The sequence below is a fragment of the Mauremys reevesii genome, linkage group 1 (genome assembly GCF_016161935.1).
Source record: "Mauremys reevesii isolate NIE-2019 linkage group 1, ASM1616193v1, whole genome shotgun sequence".
NCBI classification, from domain to species: Eukaryota; Metazoa; Chordata; order Testudines; family Geoemydidae; genus Mauremys; species Mauremys reevesii.
Genome location: NC_052623.1, coordinates 150,358,597 through 150,375,756, shown reverse-complemented (window position 1 = coordinate 150,375,756; position 17,160 = coordinate 150,358,597). Strand labels below are relative to the sequence as shown.

At 42.2% G+C, this 17,160-nt stretch overlaps 1 protein-coding gene across 32 annotated transcripts in view; it reads left to right on the top strand.

Annotated features, from left to right (window-relative positions):
* Positions 1–17,160, top strand: part of DMD (dystrophin) — a 2,035,724-nt gene that overhangs the window by 1,917,512 nt on the left and 101,052 nt on the right. For 4 of the 32 annotated variants that reach the window (XM_039486477.1, XM_039486489.1, XM_039486469.1 and 1 more), the window contains exon 1: positions 14,530–14,772. The exons of 26 other annotated variants lie outside the window; for them this stretch is intronic. In XM_039486477.1, the coding sequence (XP_039342411.1) occupies positions 14,753–14,772 (20 nt within the window). In that variant the 5' untranslated portion in view covers positions 14,530–14,752. Of the gene's footprint in view, positions 1–6,586; positions 6,647–8,429; positions 8,673–14,529; positions 14,773–17,160 lie in introns of those variants that run through there. 2 more of the 32 variants (XM_039486368.1, XM_039486376.1) reach the window with 2 other exon arrangements.

Here is a 17,160-nt window from a genome sequence, read left to right as displayed (position 1 = left end):
AGGTGGGGGTTTCCCCAGATAGACCTGTTCGCCTCCAGGGAGAACAGGAAGTGCCACAGGTTCTGCTCGTACCAGGGTCGAGCTCCGGGATCCCTGTCAGATGTGTTCCTCTTCACATGGACGGATCACCTCCTCTACACATTCCCTCCATTCCCGCTCATACACAGGATGCTACTCAAGCTTCGGAGGGACAGGGCCCGCATAATACTCGTCGCTCCGGCCTGGCCGGGACAGCACTGGTACACTCTGCTGCTCGAGCTCTCGGTTCGGGATCCCATTCCCCTCCCGTTATGGCCGGACCTCATCACTCAGGACCTCGGCAGGCTTTGTCACCCGAACCTGCAGTCCCTGCATCTTACAGCTTGGTTCCTGAGTGGTTGACCCGCGCAGAGAGGGACTGTTTGGCGGCAGTGCAGCGAGTCCTGCTCGAAAGCAGAAAGCCGTCGACGCGCTCTACCTACCTCGCGAAGTGGAAACGTTTCGCGATCTGGTGTGACCAACGAGGTCTTAATCCATTCCTAGTCCCCATCCCGACCATCCTGGACTACCTCTGGTACCTTAAAGGCCAAGGTCTAGCGATCTCCTCCTTGAAGGTGCACCTGGCAGCCGTGTCGGCGTTTCGGCCTTCTATGGGTGGTCGGTCCATCTTCTCCAACCAGATGGTTTCCCGATTCCTTAAGGGCCTTGATCGTTTGTACCCGACGATACGTCGTCCTACCCCAATGTGGGATCTGAATCTGGTTCTGGCCCAGCTTATGAGACCACCCTTCGAGCCCCTGGCCACGTGCTCTCTGCTTTATCTCTCTTGGAAGACAGCTTTCCTCGTGGCGATTACATCGGCCAGACGAGTGTCTGAGCTCCGCGCCCTGATGGCCATTCCACCGTATACCGTCTTCCATGGTGACAAGGTGCAGCTTCGGCCACACCCAGCCTTCCTCCCTAAAGTGGTGTCGGCCTTCCATCTCAACCAGGATCTTCCTTCCGGTCTTCTTCCCGAAGCCGCACGCCTCATCCCGTGAGCAGCAGCTCCACACCCTGGACGTTCGCAGGGCCCTCGCTTTTTATATTGATCGGACGAAGCCCTTCCGGCGTTCGACCCAGCTGTTTGTAGCGGTTGCCGATCACATGAAAGGCGAGCCGGTCTCCTCGCAGCGAATTTCCTCCTGGGTGACGTCATGCATACGGACATGCTACGAGCTTGCTCGCGTGCCACCATGCCACCTCATCGCTCACTCAACCAGAGCTCACGCCTCGTCGGCCGCCTTCCTGGCCCATGTCCCTATCCAGGACAGCTGTAGAGCGGCCACCTGGTCTTCTGTCCACACCTTCGCTTCCCACTACGCGTTGGTGCAACAATCTAGAGACGATGCAGCCTTCGGCTCAGCAGTCTTGCACTCTGCCACGTCTCACTCCGACCCCACCGCCTAGGTAAGGCTTGGGAATCACCTACATGGAATGCATAGGAGCAATCACTCGAAGAAGAAAAGACGGTTACTCACCTGTAGTAACTGTTGTTCTTCGAGATGTGTTGCTCCTATCCATTCCAGACCCGCCCTCCTTCCCCACTGTCGGAGTAGCCGGCAAGAAGGAACTGAGGAGCGGACGGGCCGGCTGGGGTATATATTCAGCGCCATAGCGGCGCCACTCCAGGGGGCGCCCAGCCGGCCCGCCGGAGTTGCTAGGGTAAAAATGTTCCGGAGAGCCGTGCACGCGCGGCGCGCACACCTACATGGAATGGATAGGAGCAACACATCTCGAAGAACAACAGTTACTACGATGAGTAACCGTCTTTTTAAATGTATTTTTCTTGCTGAACTGGATAGCTGAGGGGCTTGATACAGAGCCTTCAATCTAGGGTGACCAGATGTCTCGATTTTATAGGGACAGTCCCAGTTTTGTTGTCTTTTTCTTATATAGGTGCCTATTACTCCCCACCCCATCCCGATTTTTCACACTTGCTGTCTGGTCACCCTACTTCAATCCAAGGTGGTTGTTTCTCAGCCAGTCAAGGGTAGGAACGTCCAAAAAAAAATTATGATCGAAATGCTCTTCATTGGCTATGTGATACGAGTTCATTATCTCAATCCAGCTCCTTACTGGACAGGTGTCCACATCTCAGAAAAAATCACAATTGTCATCAGTTGCTACTTCTCTTGATAGGCCTGCCAGAATGGTCAAGGGTTGCTGGGCACGATGCAAGGAGATTGTCCCAACTCAGCAAAACACTTCAACACATGCTTAAATGCCATTGATGTCAATATGCAGTGTGGTTGTAGCCATGTTGGTCACAGGATATTAGAGAGACAAGGTGAGTGAGGTAACATACTCTACATTTCCCAGGCCTGGAGAAGAGCTCTGTGTATGCTTGAAAGCTTATCTCTCTCACCAACAGAAGTAGGCTCAATAGAAGATATTACCTCACCCACCTTGTCTTATTGATGCCAATGGGATTTAAGCACATGAGCAACTGCTTTGCTGAATAGGAATGGATCTAAGAACGTACTTAAGTGCTTTTCTGAATGGGACCTAAATTAGCCTCTCGCTCCAGATTAGGATGAGGCACACTGGGGCAATGTGAGGAAGCTAACGCTACCACGGACTGTTCTGTACCTGTTCTGTGAGTAAAGTCCAACTTTAGTCGCCTCCAAGACTGCCAATCCTGCACCTTTCATGAGAACTACATGTCTTTTGGGATGGAAGGGAAAGCTCTTCTTTAACTTGATAGTATATAATTGAACAAAAAGGCCCTTACAAAGAGGTGATGGGGGCGGGGAGGGGAAGGTTATGGTTTCTGTGTTTTTGTTTTTGTTTGTTTGTTTGTTTTTGCCCTGGTGCAAAACTGCTGACTTTCTTATGTGGCAGATAAACAGGCACTACAGAAGTCAGTTTGGAAAGCAGACCTCCTTTAGCCATTCTGTAAACTATATTATGGTATTAAATAGCGTCCATATAGATTTAGTCAAATTGGCCTTATTTGTTTTCTCCAAATTACTGGCACATTTTTTAATACTTCAATGTACAACATTAACATGGAAATAGCTATCAAACACAATTACTTTCTCCATCTGTGACACAGCCGAGTGCACCATCATCACCACATGATCATTTTTATTGTATTTGGTCCTCTTAAAATGTTTTAGAATAAATGTTAACTACATTTAAAAGTAATGTTTACTAAACAAATTGTCAGAAGAATAATATGGCGTAGAATCTAACTATCATATTCAGTTCTGGATATTGGAAGATTATCAATCAAGGTAGCAAGCTCCACAAACAAGGAATATATCTCACTTCTTCCATCTCCTAAATTGTCGGTGTTCTAATACAACTGCATAAATAATTAGTTTGAGAAACTACTAAAAATAAATTCTTTGAAGAGTTTTGACTGAGATATTAAATATATTGATTGCTAGAGCCAATTGACTATTCAGGGTCCAGTCCTTTATCCCCTGTCCAGTCTACTCAGGCAAAACTCCCATAACTGCAGTCATGTCCCAATTAAATAAATCTTTGCAAAATATTTTTTTCCTTAATAAATTAATTTCTCCAATACATAACTTTAAAAACAATTAGAACAAGTAGAAAGTGTCTTACATTTTATATTCTTGGATGCAGGGACTGTAATTTGCAAAATAATGATCACATATTTTTTTCCCTAAAAATAAGTACAAGTGCAGTAACAGAACTGTTGTAAACAAACAAAAATACAGTCTTGAGATACAGTAGTAAATTGACAAAGAATGTGATGCACATAAGCAAATGTCATTAATACAATAGAAAGATAATTATTTGCCACGTGTTTGAACCCAGATTTTATTGGGCCAGGTAAGCTTCGTGCATTCCCTGCATTTCCTTTGGACTGATGCAGATTAGTATAATGATATTGAATGAATTTGTGGTAAGTGCCTGCAAAATGAAGTTTGGTTCCAAAGATGAGTCAGATCCTTATCTGGTCTAAATGGGAGTAGCACCATTGACACCAGTGGAACCATGATGATTTAAACCAGTTGATCATCCAGCCCCATATCTTCTAAATGTAACAAGTGGATTTCTTTGTGTTTTAGGATTGAGGATCGGAATTGCTGTAATATTTGCTAAAACAGGAGGTACAAGTCTAATTGATATTTCTTTTTTCACGTTGGGAAAGCTCAGTTTATTTGCTGTGAGCATTTCTCCTACACCATAGATGCTATGAGATACCCAGTGTTTGTTAGGTTAAGTTTGCCAGTGTAAAAGGCTGTTATCCCAAAGTGGGGATGCTGTGAAATAAACATTGTTTTTTCTTTTGAGGAGTAGGTAACTTAGAAAGACAGCAATATGGAGCAATGATATTTCTTGTGATTGATAAATAGAAGGATAATTACTCTGAAAATTTGTATACCATCTGGCATAGTGTCACGTGGTAAAAAAATTATAAAGATTAATAGCTGCTACATTCAGACCTCTCTTTAGCCCTGGCATAAGTATTTTGTGTTGGAGACTTGACTGTTTACCAAGTTAGATAAAGCTGTTGAAGATCTGGTTTATGGGGTGAAAAAAAACTGTCCAGTGATGTGCTCAAGGGGAACAATAGAAATAGGGGAGATGAGAATGTTGATGTGGCCCATAAAGAACATCTTTATGGATCCATAGGATTTTAGGTCTGTGGAGTTTATTTTAAGATTGAACTGGCATTCATAGAAGAGAGTTTTTAAAGGTCAAGAACAAGTTTTTGATCTGTTTGATTATTTCAAAGGGAGTGTTCAATGTGGAAAAGAACATATTTTGATCGTTGGCAGATTTTATAGTCTGCAAAGCCACCAATGGTGTTGACAGTTCTAGAAATTTAATGATAGATTCTGGTAGATTTCTAGTAGTCATTAAAATGTCATCCATGTACATCGAGGTCTTATATGTTAAGAGTCTTACTTTGATATATATGAATGAGGCGTGCTCCAATTTTCATCACTAGTTTTTCCAGTGCTAAGTTAACCGAGAGATGTGAAGGAAGATCTTCACCTTGCCTTGCCTTGTACCTCTAGTGAGGTGCAACTTAACCTTCAGTGGAAGTTAAAGAATTGAATTGATTTATGCTGTTAACTGAAAGTTAAGTTTATTGAGATGTATTGTGTTTTTGAGATGTATTTGGTTGAATCAGAACTTCTTAAACATTGCAAATATATATTTATGACTATTCAATTCTGTTAACTAACTAAGGTAATGAGAAGACACTTAGGCATTGATTCATAACATTTTCTTCTGGATTTTAGCAACCACCGAATATTTTGCTATCACTTTTCTAAGTTCTTTTGAATGAGTTAAGAGTACAGAATCACCAAAATTTACAAAATGGCAAAGGAGAGAAATTTCACAGATCCTAATTAAAGACTTTTATCCCAGAGCTCACTGGATCAAATTAATCATGGTGTAAGTCCTTTGCCTTCAGTGAATGAAGGGCCTTGTCTCTTTCAGGGTATGTCTGTGCTACAATGTAAGCACAGAGTTAGTGGAATTTTGGTCAGACAACCTGGGCTAGGGAACCCCGAGCTTGAGCATCTACATTATATTTTAATCCAATGTTAAGACTTTTCTAACCCATGCTCGAACCTAGGGCTCTGGTGTCCACACTGCAGTGTGCAGACCCAAGTCAAAGTATCCATAACCCAGAGTCCCTAGCTCCTCCCCGCCCCAAATGTGGCTGCTCTAGTCTAGGACTGGGGTGCACTGTGGGAAAACGTTACTGCCCGCCCTGCATGTTACCTGGAAGCCCCTCACTTTGCAAAAGGCTTGATCGGTTCGCTCTCCATTGCAGACCTAGGAGGCTCTCTGGTAGTGTGCTTGCAGATCAGTGACCAGAAGAGAATGGGTTAACACTGGGCTGTTGCCACTTGCAAAGTGGGGATGGCTTCCCTTTTCAATAGAGTGGATTGCAGCTTGTTGGGATAGAGAGGACTAGGAAGTTGTCCCATGGAATTGTGGAATACTTCCAGCTGACTCCCAGGACCCAAGTTGAATGTGGCTGCGTCTGCACTGCAAAGAAACAGGGCTCAGAGCCTGGATCCCGACTTAACTTGAGCTCGGACCTCCAGCCCTGCATGGTCCTGGGACCCTGGGTCCAAGTGCTGGTGCAGCACAATTTGCAATGTAGGGGGGTTAGGCTTGAGTCCAGGCTCGAGAATGGGCTTACACTGTCAAACCCGCAGTGCCTACCACTGTACATGGTCCTCAATTTTCCCCCCTTTTTTTTCCAGATGTAACTTTGCTCCCAAAGTTGTGAAGTTTCTATCAATATTCAAAATTTCACTCTTTTTCAGGAAGGAGAAAATCTATAATGTGGTGTAAGAGAAGGAAAAGACTATTAAATCTGGAGGCAGGTGAAAGAAGCACTGTAAACTACTAATTCCTATTAATTATTTGTTCAACACTCAGGGTGCTCAGCACCGTACAGCTCTAAGGCGAAGACAGTAAGTAAGGCCATGTAGTAAGCATAGGCATTTATAAACTAAACAAGACAGAGTACAGTGCAGACATCCAATCTCAAAGCTTTTTTTATAGAGATTTTGTTGTTTTCCTTTCACTGGAGGACTATTGTTTAAATATTTTCCAGAAGCAGTGTGTTTTGAAGAGGAGTTTGAATTAAGTCAGAGTACTCATATGAAAAAAGGAAAGAGGAGACTCTTCCAAGCTTGGGGACATCATGGAAGAAACTTCAGACTACAGTGAAAGAAAAATATGGGGAGAGGAGGATGGTTTAAAGTTAAGGCACTGGGCTGCAACTCAGGAAATCTAGGATCAGCTCTAGATTCACCATGAGACCTTAAACAAATAACTTACTCTCTCTGTGTGCTTCATTTCCCATATTTCAAATGAGGATTAAAATACTTCCCTACCTCATATGGTGTTGCAAGGATAATTTCTCAATTAATAGCAAGCTGTTGTAACAAATGATCTATACATAGATCTATAAATACAAAAGGAGCCATTGAAAGGCAATAAATATAGAATTCCATGATGCCATTTTTCAGAGCAGAACTGTATTTCAAGGCAACAAAAGTTACAAAGATGCACAAGACAACACTCTTTAAGAGAAGAGTTACACAAAAATGCATGCATTCATTCAAAGTTGCCCAAACTTTGCTCACTCCGTGGACTTATTGAGGACAGCAAGCTGCCATCTTTAATACATAGGTGGAGCCTTGCCGTCTCTATCTCCCAGCATACAAAGTTTCATCTTAATCCATCCAGTGGCTTTATCCATGCAGAATATTTTCTCTTCAGTATACTATTTGCATGAGACATTTTTGGAAAATGTCTTCAGTAACTGTCAGAAACCTTTTTTTGTTTGTATTGTTTTATTCAGAAATAAATGTATGCTACAGGGTCAAATATATTTTTTTATTGATTGCAAAAGAGAAATAAATTAGATACCAGGAAGGAAAGGAATGCTTCTTCCTTAAGAGCTCTGGAAGCCTTTTGAACAGAGGGCTGCTTGTTAGTGGCATGCATTCCCAAGCCTGCATAATGATCAGTAGCCAGAATCAAATTCCCTGGGCACTGAGTGAAGTCGGAATGCCAGATGCAGAGTTCGTAGCTTTAGAGGAGATTAGTACACTGATAGGAGACAGTAGAGAGGTTAATGATTTGGGAAGTCAGCTTTTGTGTAAAAAAAACCCAACTATGTGCATAGGAGGAGAGATTGTGGAGTGAAACGAGAGAATGAGTGAGCAAGGGAGATTGTAAAGTGCTGTTCATTTTAATCTCTCAGCAGGGAAACCAGTTATTTATTTCTAACTGGGCATGCAGAGAAAAGTAAGGAGTGTAACTTGCTTGTTTTGTTTTTTAATTTATCCTTATTAGGCTCCATTTATTTCTCAGTCTAAGTCAATGAAGGGATAATCATTAATTTTGCTAACACAAATTCCTCAAACCAAGAATTTACTATGGCATAATTATTATTTTTCACCTCTGATTCATAGATTGCAAATATTAGCATGTAATTTTGCTTATTAGAGATTTGTTTTGTTTTTGTGGTTTTGCTTTTCAAATAATCACAATAATCTTCCTTCAATTTTTTAAATGATTTTATTTTATCCAGTGTTTTGTCAGCATTTTACTTCCTTGACCTCTCCACTGTTGTGACTATTGCAGTTTCCATTCATCTCTATCCCATAAGGGTAGGAAATGTTCCATATTTTGAAACTGTCCTCTTTCATGGTCTGGAAGGGATAGGAGAGTTATTGATGCTTACGTCACCAGTTCCTTATTCCTGTGGCGTCTGGGTGTGCTACCCCAATGATGCATTTGATTTAGTTAGTTTCCAAAACTACAGTGCAGGTTTTGCTCCTGTTTCAGGTACCATCCTTGGAAATGGAGTGAACAACCACTCTGCCACTGTAAATTGTCACGATTGTTGCTCCAGCTACAGAACACTTTCCTTTTCTCCAACTCAGGCTTCCCAAGACTTCAACAGGACAAAATTCATGTGTGCATTAAAGGTTTCTAAAATGACAGGACCCCTATCAGGCCTTCTTGTTCAACAGCACATGCTGCATCCAAGACTCTGCGATATGTTGTGTGTTCTAAAGAGCGACTAGGATTTCAGTTTTAGTCAGGCTAATCTACTACAACAGCGGAAGTAAATACAGACCCAGGGGATTTTGTGAAAAATTCTAGAGGGTGTATTGTCGTTGTGCATTCATCAGAAACTCAGGCCTTGGTATGCCAAAAGCGTCAGTGCTCTCTGCTTTGCACATTAGTTTGTTGCATGTATTGTAACTCTTATTGCAAAATAAGCTTTAGCCAGCACATGCCTGCTCTGTGCCTTGCTCTGTTCAGTGGAATCAGTTGCTCCTTTTCATTAGCTATATAGAAAAGTGTTTGTTAAAATAAAACCCTCACAGCTCTTCCAAGAGCATCTCAGTTTATCATTACAGCGCGACCCTTGTGTATGCCAGTTGTCAGATGTGCTATGGTTTTGTGGCGTGAACCAATGTCCACCTATATATGAGAAGCATGTCAGGTTTTCACCTGGTCCTATGGATGGAATTCTGCCACTGCCCTAACTAATCTACTCTATAAAAAACAGATAGAGTCCCCTGGTGTATATGTTTATGAATGTTTTACTGGGATTTTACCTTTAATCTGAGGAAAGGAAGGAAGGTATTGTTGAGGGAAATTACTCCAGTATACTGAAATGATTCCCCTTAATGATGTTTAAAAATACTTTACTGTACTTTCAATGGCAGTAAAGCAAACAGCCAAAAGTAATGTATTATCCAGAAAAGAGATCATGCTGAAGAGAGCTGTAGGGGAACAGAGGAAACTAAGGACAGATAAATCCTGCAGGTATTGGTCTTTGGCACACATCTCTCACAGATGAGCCAGGAGTGTGCCATGATGCCATCCAGAGTGATTCTCAGTATTTATGTACACACTAAAAGAAAATAGGCTCAAATAGCATAACGGATTAGCCAGCCTGACAAGAGTGCACCACAATGTGTTCTTATTGCAAGGCAAGCCCTTGCTAATCCACTACTCGGTGAGGAATGGAAGAACCACAGTTGCAAACAAGACTACACGCTTCCCAGAACTATGCAAATAAGACTTATTTAGTTAATAAGAAAATGTCCTGTCTTTACTTTCATCAGCATTAAAAAAAGTTCCTTTAAGTTTCTAATTTAGTGGAGAGAGCACTGGATTTAGACTCTTGAGATATGAGTTAGCTTCTAGCCTGCTGGTGACCTCAGGGAAGTCACATCACCTATATGTGTTTAGGTTTTTTCCCATCTGTAAAATGGGAATAGTGATACTTCCCTTCTTGAGAAAGCACATTAAGATTTACAGATGAAAAGCAGTATTTCAGAGCTAGGTATAATGTATAACTATAATATTTATTATTATTTTACTATGTTATTTGTACAAATCATGACCCTGTCCCCACAGGAACAGAAACAGGCTTACCAAAGGAGCATATTCTATTACCCATTTTAAAAAATGTATGCTTGTTTATATTGAACAGCACAACCATATAACCTCAAACTCTTTCATCATCAATTTTCAAAAGTGATTCAGAACAGTAAATCTCTAACGGTTAGGGAGTACAGGGCCGCCCAGAGAATTCCGGGGGCCCGGGGTCTTCGGCGGCGGGGGGCCCCCGCTCAGGGGCGGCTCTAGACCCCAGCGCGCCGAAGACCTGGGGGGCGGCATTTGGCTCCGGTTGAGCTCCCGCAGGCATGCCTGCGGCAGGTCGACCGGAGCCCGGGACGAGTGACTGCGGCGGGTGCCGTGGTCCCGCGGCTCCGCTTGACCTGCCGCAGTCATGGCTGCGGGAGGTCCAGCCGAGCCGCGGGACGAGCGCCCTCTCCGCAGTCATGCCTGCGGCAGGTCCACTCGTCCCGGGCTCCGCTTGACCTGCCGCAGTCATGCCTGCGGGAGCTCAACCGGAACCGCAGGGGCCCCAGAAAACACTCGTGGGGGCCCCTGCAGGACGCGGGGCCTGGGGCAAATTGCCCCTCTTGCCCCCCCCTCTGGGCGGCCCTGAGGGAGTAGGATGAGATTTTTATTGGAGGCAGATTATCCCACATCTGCCTGCTGTGAGGTTTCTTGTACCTTCTTTGGGAACATCTAGTGCTAGTAAATGTAAGAAACAAGATACCGGACCAAATGGCCCATAGGTCTGATCCAGTATGACAATTCCCTGGTTTCTAACAATCAATTTCCCAGTCCTGATGAAGTCTCAGTGTAAATTCTTAAGTGCATAAATTGACTCTTAGAACCTGTTGAACCAAATCACTATGGGAAAATAATTAGAATTCTCCTCAGACTGAAATCAAAAATATATATCTCATTCACTACATGGAGAAGAATTTCCTTTGACAAATAAATGACATTTACAAAATAAATTTAAAATACAGATTTTCTTCACTTGAAAAAGGCCAATAGTAATTGTCTTAACTACAAATTAAATATAATCTTTTTATAATTAATTACCCCAACATGAGTATAACTTTTAAAAAATTTCTTTATCCAGAGGACAGTGCATTTACCAGTGTGGGATTGTATTGGCATTGCTCATTTTCAGTGAAAAGAAAAATTAATTTTTAGGAAGATCAGAATAGCTAAAAACTTTTATGGATTTGCAGAAATCAATCAAAAACACATACATGGATTTCTTTTCGGCAGTCAAATTATATAGTCAATAGACCTTAATCTTTCAACCTTCATGTTTTTCACTTGTTATTCAGAGGGTAATAGTTTGATTGGTGGGGGATCCCAGGGCTAATTTGCTTCTGAATTGAGAAATGAATCAGAACTCCCCTTTAATGTTATTAAAAAAAAACAGTGTGGTGTGTGGGTGTAAGGTACAAAAAAAGCCAACAGAATGGATTCACTAATTGGGGTTTTCACCTGCTGAGAGTCTAATTGAATACAATGCTTTATTTGTAACTGAAACAGAAAGAAGATTGTGCAAAGTATCAGAATTTCAGAGTAGTTTTTAAATTCCGATTACTTGGCACTCTGGTATGGGAAAGGAAGACAAAATGTGATAAATGGCAGCATCAAGCTGCTATTAAGGTGGACCAGAGAGCTGAAGAGACACTAAATAGTAAAAATGGAAAGACTGTACCAACTCTATCAGTGCCACATACTTCTTCACAAAGGAAGGTATTGCTTACTTTTTATGTAGAACTGTAGGCTTCAGGCTAAAGGTACTCTGAATTCTTTTGAATTAAACAGGCAACTGTTCTGTGCATTTAATGAAGTTTATCTCAAAGAAGATGCTAAACTTCACTTTTTTTAAAAGAAATTGTGTTTATAATAGGTTGAAATATGAGAGAGAGAGATCTCCCTAAAACCCACATAAAGATGGGAGAGGGTGGGATTGTTGTCTGTATGCTTGATTTAGTATATTTCTTTGTTCCACCTCATTCACCTCTGATTTAATATATCTAATACATCTTTTGGCCTAATTCAAAGCCCACTAAAGTCAATAGGCCTTCAGTGGGCTTTGGATCAAGATATCTGTGGCAATTTATGTCTGCATAGATAATTAAATTCTCCATCCTATTTACCAAAGCACACAATGTGGCAGTATTGCTAATTGTAAGTGCTCAAAAATCATGACAATGTCTTAAACATCATGAGATTTAAAAATAGTAAGTTTTGGTCCTGTGTTAGCACTCTGGTGTTTGAGACTTTAAGGTTCATATTTTCAAGTGTTTCTCCAAGATCACATGGGCTAGACATTTTTTTTTAAATTAAATAACTCCAGGAATTGAATCCTTAAAGCAAACATTAAGTATCCTGAGATTTAAAATGAAGTAATCATCTGGAAACACCAAATGATGTGCTTATTTACATCTGAGCAACTGTGCTGATGTCACTGGAATATACGTGGAGCTGTGGGTGAAATGAATTCTCCTTGCCTGTAGAAATGTGTCCTGCTCTTCATGTGAAATAGGGGCTCTTTGACTGATTTAGAAGACATCCTCTTTGTGTGAGGACACCAAACGTGCATAGTCTTTGAAGGTCTAAAAACTACATAATCACGAGGATCCCAGGGCTTGATTCTCCACTCAGTACCACACCACTGCAAGTAAAAAATAACTCCATAATAGTAAATAGAGTTAAACCGGTGTAAAACTAGTGCGAGAAGAGACTCTCACGTCCCATGATTTGAAATGCTTGTGACGTGTATAAAAACAAAAATTAAAAGATTGCATTTTAAAAAAAAATTCCATTGTGGCTGGAGTTTAGAGGTCTAACTACCTCCTTGCACCCACCAATAAAGTAATTAGAACTCTAAATGGTAGGAATGGCACCTGCAACACAAAAGCTATGCTAAGGCCCATTTCAAATTTTACATACCATTATCTTCCAAATGTTAAAGATCCAGTGTTTTAAAAAAATCCCTTACTGTTCCAAGGTGTTGCATCTTAAGCACCTTACTAGTAGGGTTGGAGAATGTAAAGACTTCTAAGCACTTCATAAAGTTGAGGAAACATCTGAGTTCAAGCTTGAGATGATAATTTAAATATAGATGTAAAAAAGGAGACATAGAAGAGAATGACAAGAGACCTCTGCCTTTCCCCATAGGTATTATAGGTATTCCCAAGTAAGCTGCCAGAGATGATTTCCTAAGTACCTGGTCTTTGTGTCTTTATTATAGTCTTTGAAGCTGGTTTATCCACATGACAGTAGTTATAAATCAATGATAAAGTACTACATATACTTGAAAATGTAATTGCAGATATGATAAAATACTAAATATACTTTCCCTAGTGAAAGCAGGGGAATCCAAATTTTGCACAACTGGGAATCTTCCAGGAGCTTGTGAGATGCACTTCATTTGCAAAAGCAAAAAAGGGAACAGATTGCAGTGGCCTCCAGTGAATCAAGATGGAGCATTTCGCTGAACTTCTGATCCATGGTGCTGGAACAATTTTTACAGCGGTGCTGCTGAAAGCCATTGAGCCAACCTATAAACCCTGTATATAATGGAAACCACTTCAAGCCAGGGAGCGGTACAGCAGTTCCAGCACCTATGCTCTAATCCGGGGATCGGCAACCTTTGGCACGCGGCCCACCAGGGTAAGCCCCCTGGTGGGCTGGGCCAGTTTCTTTACCTGTCGCATCCACAGGTTCGGCTGATCGCGGCTCCCACTGGCCACGGTTTGCCGCTCCAGGGGCTGCCGGAAGTGGTGCAGGCCGAGGGATGTGCTGGGAACCACAACTGGCCGAACCTGCGGACACGGCCAGTAAACAAACTGGCCCAGCCCGCCAAGGAGCTTATCCTGACGGGCCACGTGCCAAAGGTTGCCGATCCCTGTTCTAATCCAAAGATTAAATTAGCAGTGGGTTGAATTAGACTCACCTGCTATACTTTCCTGTTTCTAGGGTGTTGATCTCTGGGCCCAATTTTCAAAGGTATGTAGGTACTAACTTATCTGCATCTGTAGGCACCTAAATATCTTTAAAAATCTGACTCTGCTAATTTCCTTTAATCAAATCACAGAGGTGTGATATCACTTTTTTTTAAAAAAAAACCAACTATGGTGGTGCTTTGGATTTGGGACTGTTTTGTCCCTTAACAACGCCAACAAAGCCTCTATCTTAAAAAGACCTAGCTGCATGAAGCTTTTACAGCTCTTCGATTTCCTGAGCCTTGTCCCCTTAAAAACAAAAGGGCATAAAGGCTTACTTAAAAGCCAGCCAACATAACTAATCGCTTTAAAGACAACGACTGGCAATTAAAATTGGGAGAACTTTTTCCCTTCCTGTGTCAGGACACAGCTTCTTTTCAGGTGCAGGGTTTAAGAGTTTGGATTCCTCGTAAATGTCATGCTCCTGTCCCACCACCAGTACCGAAATCTTGAACTGTAAAAGAAATAACTAATAAGTTTAGATTAATTTGTACTGAGATCAGTTCTTTAAACTGAAGAAACTCTCCAGTTCAGACAGTTTTAGGGACTCACGCTGCACCTGCCAGGTCACATTCCTAGGTTCTTCCTTAAATCTCTCCCTCCTCTTTCATCCCAAACTGTTCCCTTTCTCTGAGCCCTTCACTTAGCACTAGCAGGTTCAATAGGTGGAGGGCGGAGCAGAGGCTGGAGGCTCCACCCTGTCTAGCCTGCAGCCTTCCCTCCCCCTGATGCCCTTAGCCCGGTAATGCTGGCTCCACCGCAGTGCTATTCGCCGCTGCTTTCGTGTGCGGTAGCCCGGCTGAGCCCAGGACTCCGCTCCGTCCCCCCCAGTCTCTCTGAGCCGTCGAGCGATGAGGGAACAACTCAAAGGGTGAGTTCAGCGCAGCTCTTCTCCCGCCCTCCCCCTGCCTTGGCTTGCGATCTTGCACTTGTGGCCGCGCTGCGTGGGGGAGAGCTGAGCCGAGCCCCGGAAAGGGGAAGGAAACTTGGGCAGGGATTTTGCACCGGGGGAGCCCGCAAGCGACAGCCTCCGTCCCAGCTGTTCCTCCCGTTCCCGCGGCAGGTGCTTGTAGTTGTGGCGAATGGCAGGATTAACTCTTTCCCCTCCGGCGGTGGAGTTCCCCTGATTGGCGAGTTCCGGCTGTGGCAGGCACGCGTGGAGGGTGTTGGTTAAGGATTTTGATTTTCAGGGGGCTAGTAGCTCCGTAGTCTCCTCGCCGCAGCCATCCCCCATCCCGGTCGTTTTGCACTAAAAAAATGTTAAAGATCTGAAGCTTTGCTCATTGACGTGTATTTAACCCTGCAGCGTAGAGGTGTGGGTAGAACAGAGGGGTAATGTTGTTAAAAACCTTGTTTAAGGATTGCAGAGGGAAGCTCTTCTACCTTTCGTTCAGCATAGGAAAGGTCAACTTTCTGCCTGATTTCTTCTGGGAATTTGAACTGATATTTGATTCACTGCATTTTCTCATTTAGGTGCCCTCAGTTTCAGGATAAATAGGTCTAGTTGGAACATGCAAGATATTTAACTCATAGCTACATAATACTAAAAGGCCGGGGGAACCCCCAGCAGTAAAACGGTAAAGCCAAGCCAGGAAATCAGGGATGTGCCAGAAATATGATCAAACGATCTGGGGGAAGCCAAAGCGGGATGACAGTTTGTATCGTTTCTTTTTCTTGTTTTAGTTTTTTTACAGCTAAATGGAGTACTATACTGTGCTGTTATACCTGTCTAGCTTTCTTACAGCTCAATTTAAACAGTCTGCATACAGTGCATTTTATAACTTGGTTCATTAATGAACTTCCATGGAAATGTTTAAAATATGGACACCTAGGTGAGTGGTAGTTCTAGGTTAATGTAAGTTTGGAAATAATGTTTCAGTGTAATAGTTTTTACTCTGGTTTATATTGTATATGTATTTTTTTTGTATACTGTGTGTGTGAAACACATAATTTGTCTCTGATGTAGTTAGTATATGAGGCTCTCTTTGGAAGTGTGTTACTGCAAAACCTGCCCTTTCCTGGGATATAGTCACTTTTCCAGCTCTCATTGCAAGCTTAAATTTGTCTGAGAACTGGTTTAGAGGCACATGCCTATGGAGTACTGAGCTGAGGAAACAAGAAACATAGTTAAATAGAAGGTCAAAGACCTTCTATCACTAAGGAATTGGTTGTAGTCATCATTGTTTGATCCTGGATTCAACAAGACCCTGCAGTGAAATTGCTTTGGCAGAAGTGGAGGGGATAAGCTTTGAAAAGCAAATAGATCAATGGACAAGTAACAGCTGGAGGGGCTGGCTCACCAGCTTTAACAACTGAATAGTAATCTTTGCCCATGACACAGTGCACAAAATAAAATGCTGAACATCTAAAGAGAGAAAAAATAGTTACTATAAAATACTGAGCAGTTGATATGTGCCCCCATCTTACTGCTCAGTTTCAATATTAGCAGAAACTTTTAATATATATTTGTGCCTCTCTTCAGTATTCTGATAATGCTGGCAAAAGCCAAGATGATTTTTTTTTTAAGACATTGATCCCAGGATTAAAGAGAAATCATCACTGTGTGGATCCATGGACTCCAGATTTATAGTTGAAGATAAACAGTAATCCTTTGCAAATCACAAGAGAATGCTGCCTTTTTACAGCACTGTTTTAGTCTTTTCACAGCGATTAGTTTCCTCCCTGGGAAGTAATGAAAGATATAAAAAGGTTCACAATGTTTTAAGCAATAAGTGACACTGATTGTAAGGTAGTCTTATTTTGAGTGGCCAATAGTGTCTCTTCTTTAAATAAAGAACAAGTAGTTAAAGTTGCAGTTTTAAAGGTTTAATGTTAGTTTTACAGAAGAAAAAACCCAACTCTGTCATATTTATCTGGCTTTTTGACAGCAGCCATAAAGTTGTTGTAAGAACCTTGCACTCTACTTGAAACCAAAAAGGTGAAAGGCAATATAAATTGTATTGTAGTGCAGCACACTATAAAATAACTGACTTTCTAATTATTAGCTAATATGTGTTGCTGTTTCTTTATTGCCACCTGACAGAATTTGCCCCTCTCTCTCTCTCTCTCACTCACTCACTCTCACACACTCCTCCCCCAACCCTTCATAGTGCATTTTGAAGTAGAGGAACTGGTGGAATTTGCTTTAATATAGTCACAAATTAAGAGGAATGTAACAGTTTAGAGAGTGGGGTGCAGTTCCATATTCAAATTCTCTGCTGTGAACCTTAGCAATAAATAAACATGGGAGACCAAATCT